The sequence below is a fragment of the Sceloporus undulatus genome, chromosome 6, assembly GCF_019175285.1.
Source record: "Sceloporus undulatus isolate JIND9_A2432 ecotype Alabama chromosome 6, SceUnd_v1.1, whole genome shotgun sequence".
Classification (NCBI taxonomy): domain Eukaryota; kingdom Metazoa; phylum Chordata; class Lepidosauria; order Squamata; family Phrynosomatidae; genus Sceloporus; species Sceloporus undulatus.
In genome coordinates, this window is record NC_056527.1 from 117,159,242 (window position 1) to 117,178,405 (window position 19,164).

The 19,164-nt window shown below is 43.1% G+C and overlaps 1 protein-coding gene across 1 annotated transcript; it reads left to right on the forward strand.

Annotated features, from left to right (window-relative positions):
* Positions 1-277: 277 nt before the first annotated feature.
* LOC121932558 (thialysine N-epsilon-acetyltransferase-like) lies at positions 278-10,069 on the forward strand. Its single transcript, XM_042471255.1, has 6 exons — positions 278-588; positions 1,245-1,296; positions 2,185-2,268; positions 2,847-2,945; positions 5,499-5,539; positions 8,773-10,069. The coding sequence occupies exons 1-6, from the start codon at positions 526-528 to the stop codon at positions 8,956-8,958; spliced, it is 525 nt and encodes a 174-aa protein (XP_042327189.1). The 5' UTR covers positions 278-525; the 3' UTR covers positions 8,959-10,069.
* Positions 10,070-19,164: the final 9,095 nt, after the last annotated feature.

Consider the following 19,164-nt stretch of genomic DNA (forward strand, 5'->3'; position numbering starts at 1 on the left):
TCCTGACTGGGATTTGTAGTTTCGTGAAATATTTAAACTCCTAAAGGCACCAGATCCTGTCTGATCTTGGAAGCTTAAGCAGTGTCAGCCCTGGTTAGTCCTTGAAGTTATTACAATTGGCCCTCCATATCCATTGATTCTGCATCCACAGATGCACCCATGTACAGCTTGAAAATAAATATGCCTGTGTGTTTTTAAAATGCAAAAAGCAAAGGTTGTTTTTGGCATTATAGCTAAGGGCTTTGGGAACCGAAGAGGCCCTTTGCTCTTGGCCTTTTGTTTCTCCCAGCCGTTGCTATGTCTTCCATGGACAGAGTGAAGTATGTGTACAGTTCCCATGCAAGCTTGCGCATGGCCTCCGTGGGACCGCTGTTTCTCCATCTGGACCACATCCAGGATCATCAGCCTTGCCGAGCCAGGTGCGCTGTGGTGGGTGGGGAGAACTATAAAGGCAACTTTATATAAAGGCTATCTGCCTCACCACTCCAAAGAGGAGACTTTGGAACCGTTGTCCGTTGCCGGAACATGGAGTGCATCATCCGAGAAGCCACCATAGATGACTGTGAGCACCTGATGGGTCTCATACAGGTGAGCTCTGGGTATCAGGACAAAGCTCTGGTGGCCTCCCCGGTCCCCCTTTGCCTCTGCTATCTCTATTTTCCACATTAAGGAAAGAAAGGCACTCTGTACATGCTCAGATCAGCCTTGCCCTCCTGTTTATAATGTCTATCCAGAGCTTGGGAGAGTTGGTTTTTAAACATTTTATCTATATTCAAAGCATTCATTTCTTGCTTCCCTGGTGCAGCAGGGCCTTCAAGGTAATGGTTTTGCAGTGATGTAGGACTAGGACCCTGGAGACCAGGGTTCAATTCCCGCTCAGCCATGAAACCATTAGGTGACCTTGGGCAAGCCACAGTCTCTCAGCCTCAGAGGAAGGCGATGGCAAACCTCCTCTGAACAAATTCTGCCAAGAAATCCCCATGATAGGTTTGCTTTAGGGTCGCCATGAGTTGGAAATGACTTGAAGGCACACAACAGCAACAACAACAACCATCTGAAGTATAACTCCTAAGAGGGCCAGTGTGCCTCACCAAACTACAGATCCCAGGAATCTGTCATATGGCATGCCGGGAGTTAAACCTAATTATTTCTACAGTGTAGATGCACCCTGGGAGTTCTAGTCCCCCAAACGTAACTTTCCCCAGCCCTGATCGTGAGAATTGTTTCTTGTCTGTCTCTCCCAGGAAATTGCTACCTACCATCACCTGGAGAATGAAATAACAATAAATGCACAAGGTAAGGATTTTCCTATATAGAAATGTCCTGGAAAATTGTATTTCCATGAATACCAATTCGATATAGTGGTTCGAATGCTGGGCTTGGGACTCCGGGAGACCTGGGTTCGAATCCCCTTGTAGGCTTGGAAACAGAGTTCAAATGCTGGTTTAGATATGGAAACCCAATAGGTGACCCTTGGGAAAGTCACACTCTCTCAGCCTCAGAGGATGGCAAGGGCAAACCTTCTCTGAATAAATTTGCCAAGAAAACCCCACAGTTGCCTTAGGGTTGCCATAAGTCAGAATGAAACAAAGGCACACAACAACAACAATTGTTTTAATTGCTTTTTATTTCTGATTTGCCTCGGGGGAGCCCTTGTGATCTGGAAAGCAATACAAAAATACTTTAAATAAAATTAATGCTAAACAGCAACCACAAGCTTTTGTGGCTCATTTTCTCATCCTCACCAATCTTCCTTCTGCTTTCCAACATCCACAAGCTTGTTTTAAGACAACACTGTCTTGCACCTGCCATTGCATTTGCTACCGGGATCCATCATACATACTCATGATCGGTATTAAGGCCACCCCACCATCATTCGCATTCAGTGTCCCAGGTTGTCACCACACCAACTAGACTCTCATCCTGATCCTGCCCTCCATAATCCAGGGTCCCAAGTCTTCCTCACATGCAATTGCTCATAAAGCAAAGTCTCAGAATTGCAGAACTAAAGTTGTAATGCAAAGGTCATCTAGTCTGACCCGCTGCTTCTAAAGCATCCAGCGTGATCGGAAAAGGCCTGCATTTGAGGAAAGGTACATTCCGTTTTGCTGGAACAAGGATGCAACCCAAATGTATCTTCTTTATTGTATGATCATCTTCTTCTTTATATTATTTCCACTCCAGTTTTAAAAGCGGATGGCTTTGGCAAGGACCCTTTCTTCAAATGCTTGCTGGCTGAACAGCCTGGGGAAAAAGGATGCAAGCCAGGTAAATTGATGCCCCCTACTCCATCCATCCACAATGCCCCAGAGACCTTACAAAAGGAATTATTAGAACTACACCAGGTTTGCTCCAGGTTGTAAAATGGGGGGGGGGAAGGGGGGGGATAATTCTGGATAGCAGTGTGTGGCTAGTTCAGTGGTTTGGAAGTGGGAGGGATGTTCACACGACAGGATAGAGATGTGGATTCAGTGATATGTTCAAAAGAGACGAGAGGCATGGGGGAAATGCTATGCATCACTACAACTCTGGAGACCAGGGTGCGAATCTCTGCTCAGCCATGGAAACACACTGGGTGACTTTGGGTGAGTCACACTCTCTCAACCTCAGAGGAAGGCAATGACAAAACCCCTCTGAACAGATCTTGCCAAGAAGACCCTATGATAGGCTGGTCTTAGGGTCAGCATAAGTCAGAAATGACTTGAAGGCACACAACAACAACAACAACAACAACAACAACAAAGTGTTAGTAAATCAATGACAGATTTCTTTCTTTCTTTCTTTCTTTCTTTCTTTCTTATCTTCTTCCTACAAATGACTTTTCCAATGCTCCATCCCAAACGCAGGTCGCCCTATAGGACATGCCTTATACTTTTTTGGGTACAGCGTTAATCATGGAAAGATGCTCTACTTGGAAAACCTGTATGTGGTGTCTGAATTCAGAGGTATGTGAATAAGGTCACCAGGTCTCAGGACCTAATGTTGAGGGGTCCTAGGTGCAAATCCTCCAGTTCTGGAGCCTTCTGCTCGAAGCAAAAGGAAAGGGCTGGGTGCAGATCTCCAGCTCATCTATTAAAGCGTACATTTTACAAGGATTAAGTGATTTCTTCCTGCGACTTGCAAAGACTCTCAAGGAGGTCTACATGTTTACTCTGTCAGCTTACTCCTTTTGTAGTGTTTGTGTTTTGGTACCAGGGCTCACCCTCTGCTTTGCTCTGCATCCACTTTCTGGCTAGAAGAAAGAAGACTAGACAGACCAGGCAGAATACCAGGATTTTGCACAATAGAGTCATAAAAAAGTGATGTCAAACTGCTTTAACTCTGTAATGTGGATATCTCTGAAGTGTCCTGGGATGAAAAGGGACAATTTCCCCTGCCTCTTTTCCTCTCCTCTTCTAATGAGTTAGTTGAGTGTAAATTCCTTTTACAATCTGAATTCAGTTTGCAGCAATTGAAGTACTGTAAACTGAGGCCAAAGAGGAGGAGAGAGAAACTGGGACATTTTAAAAGCAGCTGGGAAAGTGGGATTGCAGAGGATTAACTGGGACTCTTCCTGGTGAATCAGGAGAGTTGGAATTTATTATTATTATTATTATTATTATTATTATTATTATTATTATTATTATCATCATCCATATATCCTGCCTTTCTCCCAATATAGGGACTCAAGGCAGCAAAGAGCAAACTTAAAGCAACTCCAATTTTAAAACAGCACAAACGCATTAAACCTTATAAATATAAAATTTAAAAACCAATTAAACGATTTTAAAAGACAAAACAGTGATGCATTAAAATGTAAAATGTGTTTAAAACTCTCTATTGGTAAACTCTATATCTATGACATCCTGGGTAGCGCCAGCATGAGATTTTTAAAAGTGTAAGTTCCTTTTTCTGGGTAATAGCAGAGTAATATTAATAATATGATAATAATACAATATTATACATAATATATTATTATGTTATGTTACGCTTGACTATTATGTCATGTTTTTAAAACATATGTAATTTGATATTGATTGTTGTTCTGCTGCCGTTTAAATTATTATGCAATGTTATGCCTCCATTATTATGCTATGTACTTTGGATTTTGTACTCTGTAGTCTTTCTTTCTTTCTTTCTTTCTTTCTTGTATAATGACTTTATTGTTATTGTGTTGCTGTGATGTATTTGATGGGGGTGTATTTTGTATTTTTGATTCCTCTGTTTTGTAATCCACCTTGATTTTGTAAGGAAAAGTCAGAATATAAATAAATCATATTATTATTATTATTAGTAGTAGTAGTAGTAGTAGTAGTAATATTGGTCGGAAAATCTGGACTTAGTTGGAGAGAAAGAGGCTGCAACATGAACAGAAAGTAAGTCCTAAAAGCTTGACAATGACACGCTTGTGTAAATATTTGTTGTGCCGCTGCTGGCAACAAAGTCAAACACATGAATTAAACAGAAGGAAAGCTTTTCCAAAATAGAAAGTTACACCTGAAAGTAAACCAGGAGTAACTCCAGGATTACTAACCTCTAACTCCAGAATGTTATTTTATCCATTTCAGATGGGTAAAAGAGACTGGTTGTTTTCATTGCAACGTAGTGCAAACGCACAGTAAGGCTGTCAGCAAAGGTTGTCCCATTTGTGTTTACTCTTATTGTAAACCAGGTGTAACTCTGCCAATGTGAAAGGACTTGGTTCTCTTTTCTTTGAATGGGGGTCCATTAGGCCTCTTAGATGTGGCTGAACATCACTGCCCAGAAACCCCGGCCAATCTATCTAACAGTCAGGGATTATGGGATTTGTAGTCCAAAACATCCAGATGGTCAGAGTTTCCTCACCCCTATTTTATACCAGGGTTTAGGTAAGAACTCTAGACATCTGTTGGCCTTTCTTTTCATTTACACATCTCTTCTAAGGCTACAGAAAGCATTGTGAAGAATCAAAACAACATATCAGTTCCAAAACTGATTAACGTATTATCATCTATCGATCTATCCATCTAACTATCTATCTATCATCCCTATATTCATTGATATATTATTCATCTTGTTTCTGAAGTAGTTACTTCAAAAACTAGATTACTAATTTAATCTAGTGTATGATATATAGGGCCCATACAGACAGGCCAAAACAAAGCTGCTTCGGGTCACTATGCTGTTTAAATGACACATGCATCTTAGGAGGCCAGAAGCTGTGCTAGACTGTGCTCCAGTCCTTAGAATTGGAGCATGGCTTTGGTGTGGCATCTGGCCTCTTAGGATGCATGCAGCATTTAAACAGCATACCTCCAAAATGACCTGAAGCAGCTTTATTTTGGTCTGTCTGTTCGAGCCCATAGATTACTAGTATAATCTAGTGGCATGTGTCTGTGTGTATAGTTACACATGGTACATGTTTGCAAAATGCTCAATCCCAAAGGTTTGGCAGGCTCAGTATAATTCAAAATAAAATAACATAATAACGTGGATGGATTTTCTGCCTCATGCTTCTTTCTGTCCATTTTGTCCGTCAGGGAAAGGCATCGGAATGGAATTGCTGAGGAAAGTAGCGGAGGTGAGTTTTGAATCTGAGGAACAGCCTTAATTCAGGTTGAGTCTCCCTTATCCTGACATCCGAAATACTGTATTCCAGAATCCCAAACTGTCCACAATGGAGGCTGAGAGAGTGACACCTTTGCTTTCAGAAGGTTCAATGTACACAGATGTTGTTTCAGTATTAATATTATTATTTTCTTATATCCCACCTTTCTCCCAATATAGAGACTCAAAGTGGCACAAAACTGCCTTGATGCAAAATTATTACACACATTGTGTATAAAATTACATCCAGGCTGTGTCTTTAAGGTGTGTATGCAGTGCAAAGATGAAATGAATTTCATGCTTAGACTTGGGTCCCATCTCCAAGATATGCCTATATGGAAATATTCCATTACACATAAGGAATTATTCAAAAACCCTAAAATTTCCAAAAGCCAAAAGATTTGGAAAAGGAAGACTCACCTTATTATAGCTATACACTGGTACCCCGGGATACGAATGCGCCGCATTACGAAATTTCCGGGTTACGAAAAAAATCCATTAAAAAAAACTGTTCCGGGTTACGAAGGTTATTTCGGGTTACGAATTTTTTTTTGGTGCTTTTCGGCGCTTTTTCGCACCAAATCGCGGCTTTCGCTATTAGCACCTATGGGGCTTCGGCTTGCGAATGCTTTTCGGGTTACGAATGGCGCCGCGGAACGAATTAATTTCGTAACCGGGGGGAGCCCTGTACTGTGATCATTGCTTCGGATGTAACTGTTATCCCAGGATACTTTGTATTATATCTAAACAAAAACCATGCAAGAGAAAGTAACTTCCTCAGAGTCTCTGGTCTCTTGTTGTTTTACAATGCTACAGAGAAAACTTTACCATTGCAACCAAGAAGTAAAATTGAATGGCCTTTCTTTTATTGCCTTTGTTGCTATTATTTCTCTGTTGCATCAAAACAACGCAAGCATTGCAGCGGGTACCTTGGGATATAAAGATATGGGGAGTGGACTAGAACTTCCTAAAACATTATAAGTACCTCTCCAAACTACAATTCCCAAGAGTCTTAGGATGGTGCCATGACAGTAGAAGTGTTATCTAGATACGATAACTCAGTAGTGCAGAATACATTTGAAGATGCACCTACACTGTAGAGATAATGCATTTTGACACTGCTTTAACCATCCTCCAGAATACTGGGATTTGTAGTTTTGTAATGCACCAGCTCTCATTTGCAGAGAAGGCAAAAAAAAATAAAATAAATACCATGTAAAATTACAAATCCCAGGATTCCATGGAACTGCAGAGCTTAAAGTGGTGTCAAACTGCATTATTTCTGCAGTGTAGATGCACCGTTAGATTTGTGACCTGTTGAGATATCTAGCAGAGAAATCTTGAAAACCCCAGGAAACTATAATTCCCAGGATTCCACAGGACAGTCACAGCAGCTATAATGTGATGATGATGAAGCTACACACACACACACACACACACACATATAACGCTGTAAATTTACACAGCGCTGCACATAAAGTCAATTAAAATAGATAAGATAAACCTGCCTATGGCACACATTCTACAAAAACAATTAAATATAATGTATATTAGTACATATTAACATTCATTAAAATAAAATATCAGTGTTCTTACTGTGTTGTGCGTCAGGGTTTTGATTTGCCAAGTTATCCGTAATTCAACAAGCCGTGGGGAAAGTGTGTGTTTGTGTGTAAGGAGGAGGACTGCAACTCCCAGAATCCCTCTGCCAGCATGGCCATGCTGACTAGGGATATTGGGAATTGTATTCCAACTAGGGTTGCCATAAGTCAGGACCTCCAAACCAGGACAAATGTAGGGCCACATTTTCAAATGTAGGACACATTTTTTAAAAAATGGAGGACGCATGAAAAATTTGATCATTTTTTTAAAATGTGAATATAAATGCATGTTTCTTAGGCATGCTCAAAATGGAGGACATTTTGGCATTATTCCTAGACAGATGGCAGAAATGTACTTCTCTTTCTGGCCAAATACCCCCCCCCGCCCAATTCTACAACTACATGTCCCACTCCCAAGCAGGCATGGGATTTGAAAGACCACAGGCACCCCCTTTTGCCACAGCAAACTACAAGTCCCACTCCCAAGCCTTCTAAGCAATTCCCCCCTTCCTCCTTTTCCTTGCCTCCTCCAATCCCCCCCCCAACCCCTCACCCCCTCTTTTTCCCCAGGTATGTCTCAATTTGGGGGGGATTTATGGGTTAGATCCCTTGCAAAGCCTTTTTTCTTTTGTAATGGGGGCAAAGCCTTGAGCAGCCCTGGACCCCTGAGAAGAAGAGGAGGGGGGCTTAGAGAGAGGGGGTAAATAAGGGGCTAGAGGCAGGGTTGCCATAAGTCAGAAAGGAGTTGGGCACACAACAACAACAACAACAATGCCAACAACAACAGCAGAGGAGGAAGGGGGAGGAGGAGAAAAAAGGGGAAGGAGAAAGAAGAAAAGGAGGAGAAAGAAGAAGGATAGGAACAAAGAGAAAAAGAAGATGAGGAGAGGGAAGAAAGGAACAAAAAGGAGAGGAGGAAGAGGAGGGGAAGAGGAGGAGAAGGAAAAAACCGGAATAACAAGAAGAGAAGGAGTGGAAAGAGAAAGAGGGGAAGAACTAAAAGCAGCTTGCCTGACTGCAAAGCCCTCCCTGCTTGGAGTTGGAGCATGCCCAAATAAGGAAGCAGAGGGCTGGCTCCTTGAGAGGGCTGGCCAATAGGGGCAGGGCAGAGCAGCAGACCCCGCCCCCTGCTAGCTCCAGCCGCTGCTGCTGCTCCAGCCATGCTGCTCAGCACTGTAGGAAAGGGAGGCAGCAGAGGGCGGGGCGGGACCGGGCACGCCCCCAGGAGGCGGGAAAGTCCCGCCCACTGCCATGAAATGGCAAGCCTAAGTCCAACCCTCCTCCTGCATGCTTTTCCTAGTCTGAAGCTACATTCACATTGGAGACATAACCTGGTTTGGCACATCTTTGACTCTTTTCTAGCTCAAGGCTATGGAATTCTGGGAGTTGGAGTATGTTGTGGGGGTCCAGACTCCACAACATACTCCAACTCCCAGAATTCCATAGCCTTGAGCCAGACAACAAATTAAAGCAGTGCCAAACCAGGTTATTTCTCCAATGTGAATGCAGCCACAAGACCCTTTTTGGTCACTTTTATCAGCTTGGTTCCTTTGAAGGAGCTGTGTGTGATGGTCATTTCTTTCTCTGTTGTCTCTCTCGAACCCAGAACGCTCTGGCCACAGGCTGCATGGAGATGAAATTCATGACCATGGACTGGAACCGCCGTGCCAAGGCCTTTTATGAGCGCCTGGGAGCCCATGACACCACCGAGTCTGAAGACTTTCATTGCATGGAGCTGGGCAGGGATGCCCTGGAAAGGCTGGTGCAAAAGGGCAGCAAGGGGCAGCCGTGATGGTGGCACTCCAAGGCCTGAGGGGGATTGTGGGTAGCAGGCAGGAAAGCCATGTAGCACCAAGTCCCAAAGGCCTAAGCCATTGATGCATTTCCTTCATTGCTAAGGGTGCATCCACACTGGAGAAATAATGCACTTTTGGCACCGCTGCAGCTTCATCCGATGTAGAGTTCTTACTTTTAAAAACTGCTTTTTGTTTTTTTAATTTTGTAAGCCGCCTGGGGTCCCTCTTTTGGGAGAAAATCAGCATAAAAATGAAACAAACAAACAAATAAAACCCTGGGATTTGTAGTTCTACAAGCCGCCTTTTTAGCCTCCTCTGCCAGAGAGTGCTGGTGCCACTTTGTTGTGTGTGTGCGTTCAAGTTTTTTAAGAATGTAAATCTCATTTAAATCCCGTTTCTCTTTGGGATTTCTTTAGTGTGATAAGGTCCATAAAGTTTACTTGGCATGTTTCTTCAAGGAGGGCTTGCTATTGCCATCCTCTGAGGCTGAGAGAGTGTGACTTGCCAAGGGTCACCCAGTGGGTTTACATAGTTGAGCCAGGATTTGAAATCTGGTCTCCCAGTGTCCTAGTCCAACGCTCAAACCCTTGCACCATGCTGGCCTTCACCAAACTTAAAAAACCCATAGGATAGAGCCCTGGCATTTAAAGTGGTGTCAAACTGCATTATTTCTACAATGTGGATGCACCCTTAGAAAGGAATGTTGCATGAAAAATTGTGAAAGTGACTGTTTTGGGTTACAATTTCCAGGATTAGGAACTGTAATCCAAAAAGTCTTATTTCCCTACGTTCTATTTCCTTGTTGTAAAGAGCAAATATTCCCTAGTTTGCCGAAAAAATGACAAATCTTGCAGATTGTTTTTAAATTAGTGGGCTGTTCAAGGATAGTTTATTTAACTATTTAAGAAGAACATTATTCTTTTGATCATTGTATAACGTTGTTTATTGTGGATGATTTCAGTTGCCTAGAGTCCCGTGTTGGGAGACTGGAAGAATGTAACAGTTAAATGGAATATAATTGTTATTAATATAATATGATATGATATGATATGATATGATATAATATATGCATTTTGTACAGGAAGCTTCCATCTTGCCTTGTTTCCCCCCCCCAGAATTTTGACCCCCCCCATGGACAGCAATTTCTCACTGAAAAGCAATTAAAAAATTTTTCATTAACAAATAATGGATTTTGAATTTTCCTCTTAGGCAAAATATTTGGAGTTTTGCATTTTTATCCTTTTTGAAAGATACTTGATTGCTATTTAGAGATCTGCTCCTCTCTAGAACTTAGAAAATCTTTTGGGAATCCTGAATCCTATTATTAGGGCCAAAACACACTGCAGAAATAATCCATTTTGAGACCGCTTTAACTGCCCTGGCTCAATGCTAGGGAATCCCGGGATTTGTAGTTTATTGTGGCACCAGGGCTCTCTGACAGAGAAGGCTAAATGTCATGCAAAACTACAGTTCCCAGAATTCCCTAGCATTGAGCCAGGGCAGTTAAAGAGGTCCCAAGATGGATTATTTCTGCAGTGTGTTTTGGACCACTGTTGCAACTAGAGTAGTCCCATTGAAACAATGGGATTTAGTTGGGTGTTGAATTGATTTGCTAAGTTACCCCTGACAAAGTGGGTCTGTTCTAGGGCTGTGGCTATAGACTACGACTACCAGAATCCCCCATAAATTGTTGGGAGGATATTGGTAGTGATGCTCCTAAAAGTGACTTGTCCAAGTTTTCTCCCTATCAAATGAAAGAAAATACATTTCTGTACTGAGGATGGGCTTGCTAGAGGTGCATCTTCACTGTAGAAATAATGCAGTTTGATGCCACTTTTAACAGCCAGGGCTCCATCCTACACAATCCTGGGATTACTAGTTTCGTGAGGCACCATCACTCTTTGGCAGAGAAGGCTGAAGACCTTGCAAAACTACAAATCCCCGGATTCCATAGGATGTTGTCCAACTGCATTATTTCCATAGTGTAGAGGCACCTAAGAGTAGCAGCTGAGAGTGCCCTCTAGTGGCAGGATTTATGTGTTACTTGTGAGCCAATGAGGTTATGCACAAAATCATTTAAGGTGGAAGGGGCCTTTTCAAAACAACAACAACAACAACCCATTTCATACGTTCTAAAATACAATTCAAGTTTCTAATTTGTCTCATTTCAATATTGGTTTTTCCCTTTATCATAGATTCCTAGAGTTGGAGGCCACCCAGTCCAGTCCCCTTCTGCCATGCAGGAAATCTCAATCAAAGCATCCCCATTGACAGATGGCCATCCAGCCTCTGTTTGAAGACCTCCAAGGAAGGAGACTATACCACAATCTCTGAGGAAGGAGTCTGTTCCACTGTCGAACAGCCCTTTCTCTCAGGACGTTCCTCCTAATGTTGAGTTGGAATCTCTTTTCCTGTACCTTGTATCCATTGTTCTGGGTCCTGTAATCTGGAGCAGCAGAAAACAAGCTTGCTCCCTCCTCAATGTGACACTCCTTCAAATACAGAGCTATCATATCAACTCTCAACCTTCTCTTCTCCAGACTAAACATCCCCAGCTCTGTAAATTCCTCAGTGTGATAAACTCCTTAATTTGAAATAAAGGCTGCATCTGCACTGGGGAAATAACCCGGTTTGGCACCACTTTAACTCTTTTTCTGGGTCAAATGTGCCTGGTTGGGGATTCTGGGAGTTGCAGTCCAAAATCAACTAAAAGAAGTGAATCCTCCCCTGGTCAAATAGAGGCAGCCTTGTTATTCCTTGGAAATGGTCAAGGACTCCATTGACACAAATATGGCATGACTTTCCCCAAACTCTCATCTTCCTCATTAACTAAGGAACCTCCCCGCTGCTGTTATAGCGGTCTGAACACCTCCTGCTGCATTCTGTCGACAACAATTGTGATTGTGAAGAGGGATCTGGGCTCCTCCTGAGCCTCCTGTGGGTGCAGGTGACCTTCTCCTTTCATACACTGAGTGACCAATTTAATTACCACTTCGCTAATCTCCCCCCTGCAATAACGTTCTAAGTTGCTCCAAGTCAGTGAACCTGCTCTGGGCTCTAGTGCCAACTGTTAAGGACCCATCCAAGGTGCTACAAAGTACTACTACCCTTAGGCAGTCAAAATTAAAGACTCAGATATAGGATCGGGGAGACCTGGCTTGGCAACAGTATATGTGAAAGGGATCCAGAAGACTTAGTAGACCACAAGCTGAATATGAGCCAACAGTGTGATAAGGCAGCTAATTTCGAATGAAAAGAAAGTGGGGCCAGAACGCATTCACGTGAATTTGCTAGTTCAGCGAATTTATGTGAATGCGAATTGTGTTTGAACTGACTTCCCATTCCCCGAAAATAGTTTGCCATTGTCCCAAATTGCATGCGGTAGTCTACCACACAATAACGTGAAACCCCATGATTGCGTTCGGACTGACTTCCCATTGCCCGAAATTGCAGTGGTAGTCTATCACGTAATAACGTTAAACCCCATGATTGCGTTTGGATTGCCATTGGATTATACTTCCAATTTCCCTTGTCTGATAAACTCCTAAGGCTTCCAAGGCTTTTGATTTTGTTGCTACATACTGTTTTCATCGAAATCATATATGATAAGGTTCTAGGGGAGGCGTGAGAGTCGCCTACTACTGTCTGCAGGGCTGTCGTAAGAGTTGTAGCGGTAGACGTGTTCCAAGAAGTCAGCAGTGATTCCCAAACTTTGGTCCTCTGTGCGTTTTGGACTTCAGCTCCCAGAAGCCCCAGCCAGTGTGGTCAACCAGAATGGTGAAAGGTTTGGAAATTACACCTTATGAGGCAAGACTTAGGGACCTGGGTATGTTTAGCCTGGAGAAGAGATGGTTAAGAGGTGACATGATAACCCTGTTTAAGTATTTGAAGGGGTGTCACATTGCGGATGGAGCAAACTTGTTTTCTGCTGCTCCAGAGATGAGGACACGGAACAATGGATGCAAGCGACAGGAAAAGATTCCACCTAAACATTAGGAAGAACTTCTTGACAGCCAGGGCTGTTTGACAGTGGAAGAAGCTGCTTTGGAGGGCGGTGAAGTTTCTGTCTTTGGAGGTTTTTAAACTGAGGTTGAATGGCCATCTGTCAGGTATGCTTTGACTGAGAGTTCCTGCACGCCAGAAGGACTGGATGACCCTAGCCTTTAAGATTCTGTAATATTATGCTCTGGCCATACAGTGTTGTGGCACAGCTCCCCTTCTCTCCTGTGATGCTTGTGCAGAATAATGTCCCCCTGGATCTGGTCCCTTGTGTGAAGAAAGGGAAAGTGAAGGTACCATTGACATCTTCCAAAATCTCTTGGCTGAGAGCCTCCATCCTGACAATGGTGCATCAGTTTACACAATGCTGTTTTGGAGCAATACCACCTTATTGGTGAATTACAATATGGCACAAGTGGATGTGAAACCAAAGGGTGCATGCATAGCCTGGAATGCTTAGTACACAACCTGTGTGCACAGCCATGTGCAGCCATGCGCAAAGCACCCTGTGTGCAACTCCTGCAATCTTAAACTGGTTGCGGATTTACCACCTTGGACAAATAAAATCTCCAACCATTTCTGTAGGGGAACTTAACATGTATATAAGCAACCCCAGTTTTCCACTGGGGAACAGATGGGGGGCGGGGGGGGGGGGAGAGAAGACAGCTAGACATCTCTGCTGGAGCCATTCCATCCTAACAGATCTCATTGGCAGAAAATTAGCATGAATTAGTTTGTGTGGGCCTCCTTGATGCCAAAGCCTTTGCACCCTTTGGGTCTGCCCACACTTTTCTTCCTAACAGGGAAATTAAAACTGGGAAGGAAAAAAGTCATCAGTTTTAATTTCCATCAAGGCAAAAGGTTAGGAGATGCATGAGAAGAAGGATGGAAAAGCACGCAATGCGTGAGGTTTTGCACAGCTGGGACTCTTTCCTGTCTCCCCAGGATTATTAACTGCTAATGAGCAAAGAAATAGTGAAGAATAAAAACACAAAAGTAAAAGAACCACAAATGAAATGGATGGGTCGGTGGCATAGAATGCCGTATCAGTTATCAGTTAACTACTGGCATGGTTGTAATGTTAAAGAATCATGCATCCATATGTGGTGGGATTGTCCCTGGATTCAGAAATTTTGGCGCATAGTTACCATAATAAAGAAGGAAATTTTAGGGAAAGATACACAGCTCAGTAAAGAAAAGAGCATCCTGTTTAGTTTAAGAAAATTGGGGCTGGATAAGAATGAAGAGTATGTGGTAAAGCAAATATTAAAATTATTGCCTTGAGCTGGAAGGAGAAACCAGTGTGGAGTAAATCCAATCTTGAAAAAATATATAGCCATTCTGAACAAGCCATTTTCTATGGCTTAACACAGCCTGGATCTTTGTGACTCTTTCTTAGGGTCTCCACATACCAGCCATAAAGGCCAGCATTGGGGTGGAGTGGGGGGTCCGCATGACGCATGCCCCGACTCTGCCCCCATGTCGGTGTGACGCCACATGGCCTACCACATGGCAGGCAGTGTCATAGTGCTCCTCCGGCACTGCATCCAGATGGCACAAGGCCAAAGGAGTGCAGAAAATCTGCGGCACCGGCAGCTATGGCACCCTTTCCACAGTGCAGAAAAGAACCATTTTCTGTGGCTTCTTTTTGCTCCACGGAAAGGCCAGGTTGGTCTGTGGCATGTAGTTGCTGCAGCCCCAATCCGGCGCTGAAAGGGGTGGCCTGTTTAGCCCCTTAAACAGCTTTGTTCAAAACAGCTAACACAGTAACCTTGAGTTGTTGGAACTAGATAGTTGCCAAAAGCTTCAAAGGCAAGGCTTGAACAAGAGACAGTTTGCTGAGATTGCAAGCTTCAAAGTAGAAAGATAGGAGATGTCTGACTTTTGGGATGGAATATAGGGTCAGCAGCTTGACTTGACCCAGCTTGGCTAGTTTAAGCCAAAAGATAGAAAGGGAAGTGTTTGATGGGTGACCCTTGTAGAAACTGATGTGTTGGACCAAGAACAAAGCAAGAAAGTTATTAAGATAGGATAAAGGCATCAAGAAGAGGATGTCAAGTTGCCCCAAACAGTTGGTCAAGGTGTTGATCAGAGATGTGGCTCAAATAAGTTTGGGCATGTCAAGTAGAAGTGTAATACACTTGGCCCTCTTTATCCATGGATATTTTTATCCACAGATTCAAGCATCCATGTCAAAAAAGTATAAATTTCAAACAGCAAACCTTGATTTTCCATTTTATATAAGGGACACTATTTTGCTAGTATGTCATTATACTTAATGGGGCTTGAGCATCCACAGATTTTGTTATGGATCCTGGAACCAAACCCCAGCAGATAACAAGAACCTGTTGTAGAAACTGCTGTGGAAACCCAACAACTGTGAGCTCCTCTCACTAAAGCCCACAGCAACTTCAGTCTTGACAGAACAGATAAGGAGGGGACCACGATCAGTTGAAAAAACAGATGTTTATTTAGATAGCCGGCAGCTCCAGAAGGAATTTGTATTCCCAAAACCAGATTCTGGAGCCCCGAAATAAAGAAAATGGCATCTTTTATAGGGGTTTAAACAAAGAAACCCATCCAGTACACTTCATTGGCCATAGCAAAAGATAAACATATAGAATTTTCTTACAATCAGAGCACAGATTCATGAATACATGAAGGTACATCTTAGCCACATTCCATTCCCACTGTCTTCGCCCCCCTTGTACTCCTTGACGGAGATGCCTCTCTGTCATGAGTTATGTCTCCCAGACAGCACCAGGCACCAGGAACTCCAGGGTCCTTCACTTAAGGTCAGCCTGTGTCTTTTACTCCTCTGCTCTAATCCCTGTTTACATTCTTGGGGCCTCAACTCCAAACGCTTCACATATGTACCTTTTACTACTATGCACTACATCTATATATGTTATGTGTGCATGCATATGTATGTGTGCACACAAATGTGTGTGAGTGTGTGTGTGTGCGTGCTTCCATGTGCCCCTACATATATGCATAGAGAAGAAGAAATGCGAAGAAATGTGATGTGATCTGCTTTTATATTTGATGTTTTTAATTTGTCTTTTTTTTTTCTACATGGTAATGTTATCTATTCCTTTATTTAACTGTTATTATCTTAGAGTGTATGCCTTGGGCAGGCTTTTATATACTCCTTAATTTTACCGACTTCGTACAGCACTGTGTATAATTACAGCGCTCTAGAAATAAAGTTTAATAATAATAATAATAATTATTATTATTATTATTATTATTCACATGAAGCTAGCATTCACGTGAAACTGGAAGTGGCCCCCTTCTTCACCCCGGAAGTGTACAGGTTCACAATGCATTCAGAGCCCCACTGAGCATGCGCAAGTGTGCCAATTCGAAGTGTCGAATCCAGATGGTGTGTACTGGTGTGATAACTTATTTTTAGGTCGCTCTGCTTTGCCTTTGGAATGACCACAATTTTGCTCTTCACGTGTGATAATTGATCATGTGAATTGGCTTGCCTTCGAATTGGGTCTACTTTCCCTTTCCTTTGGGATGGGGCACATTTCCCTCCTGTGATAATGGCCACTATCTCAGCCATCCATAAGGGAGACTACTCAACCTGCTTTACAGTGGTGCTGTCTGAAAGGGCTCCAGGAGAGGCAATGGATCTTCTTTGGTTTTAGCCAGAAAAAGGACAGTCCAGAGACCTGAAGGGCCATAAAATAGGCTGGAGGGCCACACTGTCACAACCCCTGCCTTAAAAGGCCCAGGTTGTTAAGGAGGCTGTAGACTAATAGGTTTTGCTTTGATCCTGCAACTGCAGTGTATGTTTGTGAAACCCAAAACCTGCGCTCTTTCCAGTACAAGCATTGATGCACTGACCAAGAACCTTGAGCTTTATCAGCAAAATGTCGGCAAAGGGTGAGATGGTGCAGCTGGTCCGTTGCAGAAAAGATAAAGTTCTTGCAAAGTGTAAAAGTTTTGTTCGTTTGCTACCCAGGACCTGCCATCATCATCATCATCATCATCATCATCATCATCATCATCATCACTATTGGTCTTCAGTGCATCCAACAGGGCTGATGTTTTAAGTAAACCTTCTTGGGCTGCATCCACACTGGAGAAATAACCCAGTTTGACACTGCTTTAACTGCCCTGGCTCAAGGCTATGAAATTCTGGGCAACTCCAGTTTGTTGTGGGGCCCAGAGCCTTGAGCCGGAGCAGTTAAAGTGATGCCAAACCGGGTTATTTCTCCGGTGTGGATGCAGCCTTGGTTTATAAGGCCCCAAACATCTCAGGATCAGTTTCTGACCAAAGCTGCATCTGCAGTACAGAATTAGGGCATTTTGATACGGCTTTAACGGCCATGGCTCAATGCTATGCAATTCAGGGATTTGTAGTTTTGTGAGATACTTAGCCTTCTCTCTCAGAGAGCTCCCAGGATTGCACAGCACTGAACCGTGGCAGTTAAAGTGGCATCAAAGTGCATTAATTCTGCACTGCAGATGCCTCCCTCATAAAGCAAGAGTAATACCTTGAACCTGAGTCAATTGGCAGCTGTTGTTGCCTCATTGCAACTCCCATCGCCCCTCATACTTGGCTAAGGCTTGTGGGAGTTGCAGTCCAACAACACTTGGAGAACCATATGTTCCCTATCCCATTGTATTAGACCTTGTGTTTTGAGTTGGCACCTCTCTCCTCTATTTGCAAGTGTTGCAAAACAGGCAGCTAATTCAACAGGGAAGCTTCTCTTGCCACTTTGCATTGCCAGGGGAAAGAAATGTGCTTCTTTATTTGTGTCTATCACACTTAGGGCCAAAGGAGGCAATACAATTTTGTGTATGGGTGCAACAATTAACACGATCGTTTTAAGTTATGCTGAGAAATGTATCTCTTGTTTGCCTAGGGCCAGCTGAGGCTGAGATTTTTGCTTAAGATCTGAATGAAACAACTGATTGTGTGGCCAAAATACACACACACACACACACACACTTCATATTTTATCCCAACACTTTTCTGTAGACTCTGTTTCTTGTTGATCTGTCATCATCTGCTAAATATGAAATTTGTTTCACAACAAGTTCTTTGCAAGATGTATTAAAAAGAGCACTTTCCTGAAAAATACCTTGCTAATTGATTTGCCAAACCCTGCTATTTGATCCCCAAAAATGAATGCGGTGGTCCATTCCGTCTTAATATACAATTTGGCCAATAAATAAATAAATCATAAATATAGAAGTAAAATAAAGTGTAAACATTTTTAAAAAGTGTAAAAAAAGGCAGAAGGGTCTTTTTTAAAGGGTATTTGATATAATGGATGGATTGGGTCCAAAATTTTACTACAGTCTTTGGCTGCATCTACGTTGCATAATTGAAGCGGTTTGACACCGCTTTAACTGCCGTGGCTCAATGCTATGAGATTCTGTGATCTGTAGTTTTGTGAGACTCTGACAGGGAAGGCTAAATATTCCACAAAATGACAAAGCCCAGAACTCCATAGCATTGAACCACGGCAGTTAAAGTGGGGTCCAACTGTATTGTTTCTTCAGTGCAGCTTGCAGCTGCAGAGTATCAGTTTACATAGCTGAGGATTCAGGCTAAGCAGACCAAAAGGGAGGAAACTTTGAGCCATCCATCAAGGCTGTCTAGCCTTATCTCCTCTGCCCTCCTCTCCAAGGCATTTTTGACTCTTCAGTGCTAATCATTGTTGTGACCGCAAGGCCAGCCTGAACTGGTTTCCACCAGCCCAGGAAGCAGCAAACGGTAAGATTTTGCAAAGGTATGTGGGTAGCATAGAGAAGCATGAGCAGTTGTCTTTTAGGAATTCCCCTCTTGCTGTTTGCTAAAAGGTTTGTGCACATTTGTCTTATTCACTCTCTCTCTCAAGCTGCAGGGTCTGGCCCTTTCGAAAGTAACAACAGTGCTGTGTGTGTGTCTTCCTTTTCTCATCAGATCCAAAGTTCCTTAAACAAGTGGAAGGTGAATGCTGAATATTGCGAACGTTTGAGGGTCATCCGGGATTGCAGCGCAGGACCCTTCGGCCTGCGATTTTTGCCCCACCAGGACTTGGTCAGCCAGGATCAGGGTGAGTTGACCCTCTGGGGTGGGCAACTGGGGGTAAGCATCAGCTGGGAAACTCCCCTTAGAAAAGAATGGGTCAGGGGATGAGCATCCCTCCAGGGAGCCCCCTGGGAATCATGTGCAAATTGTGGGACAAAGGGGAACTGAC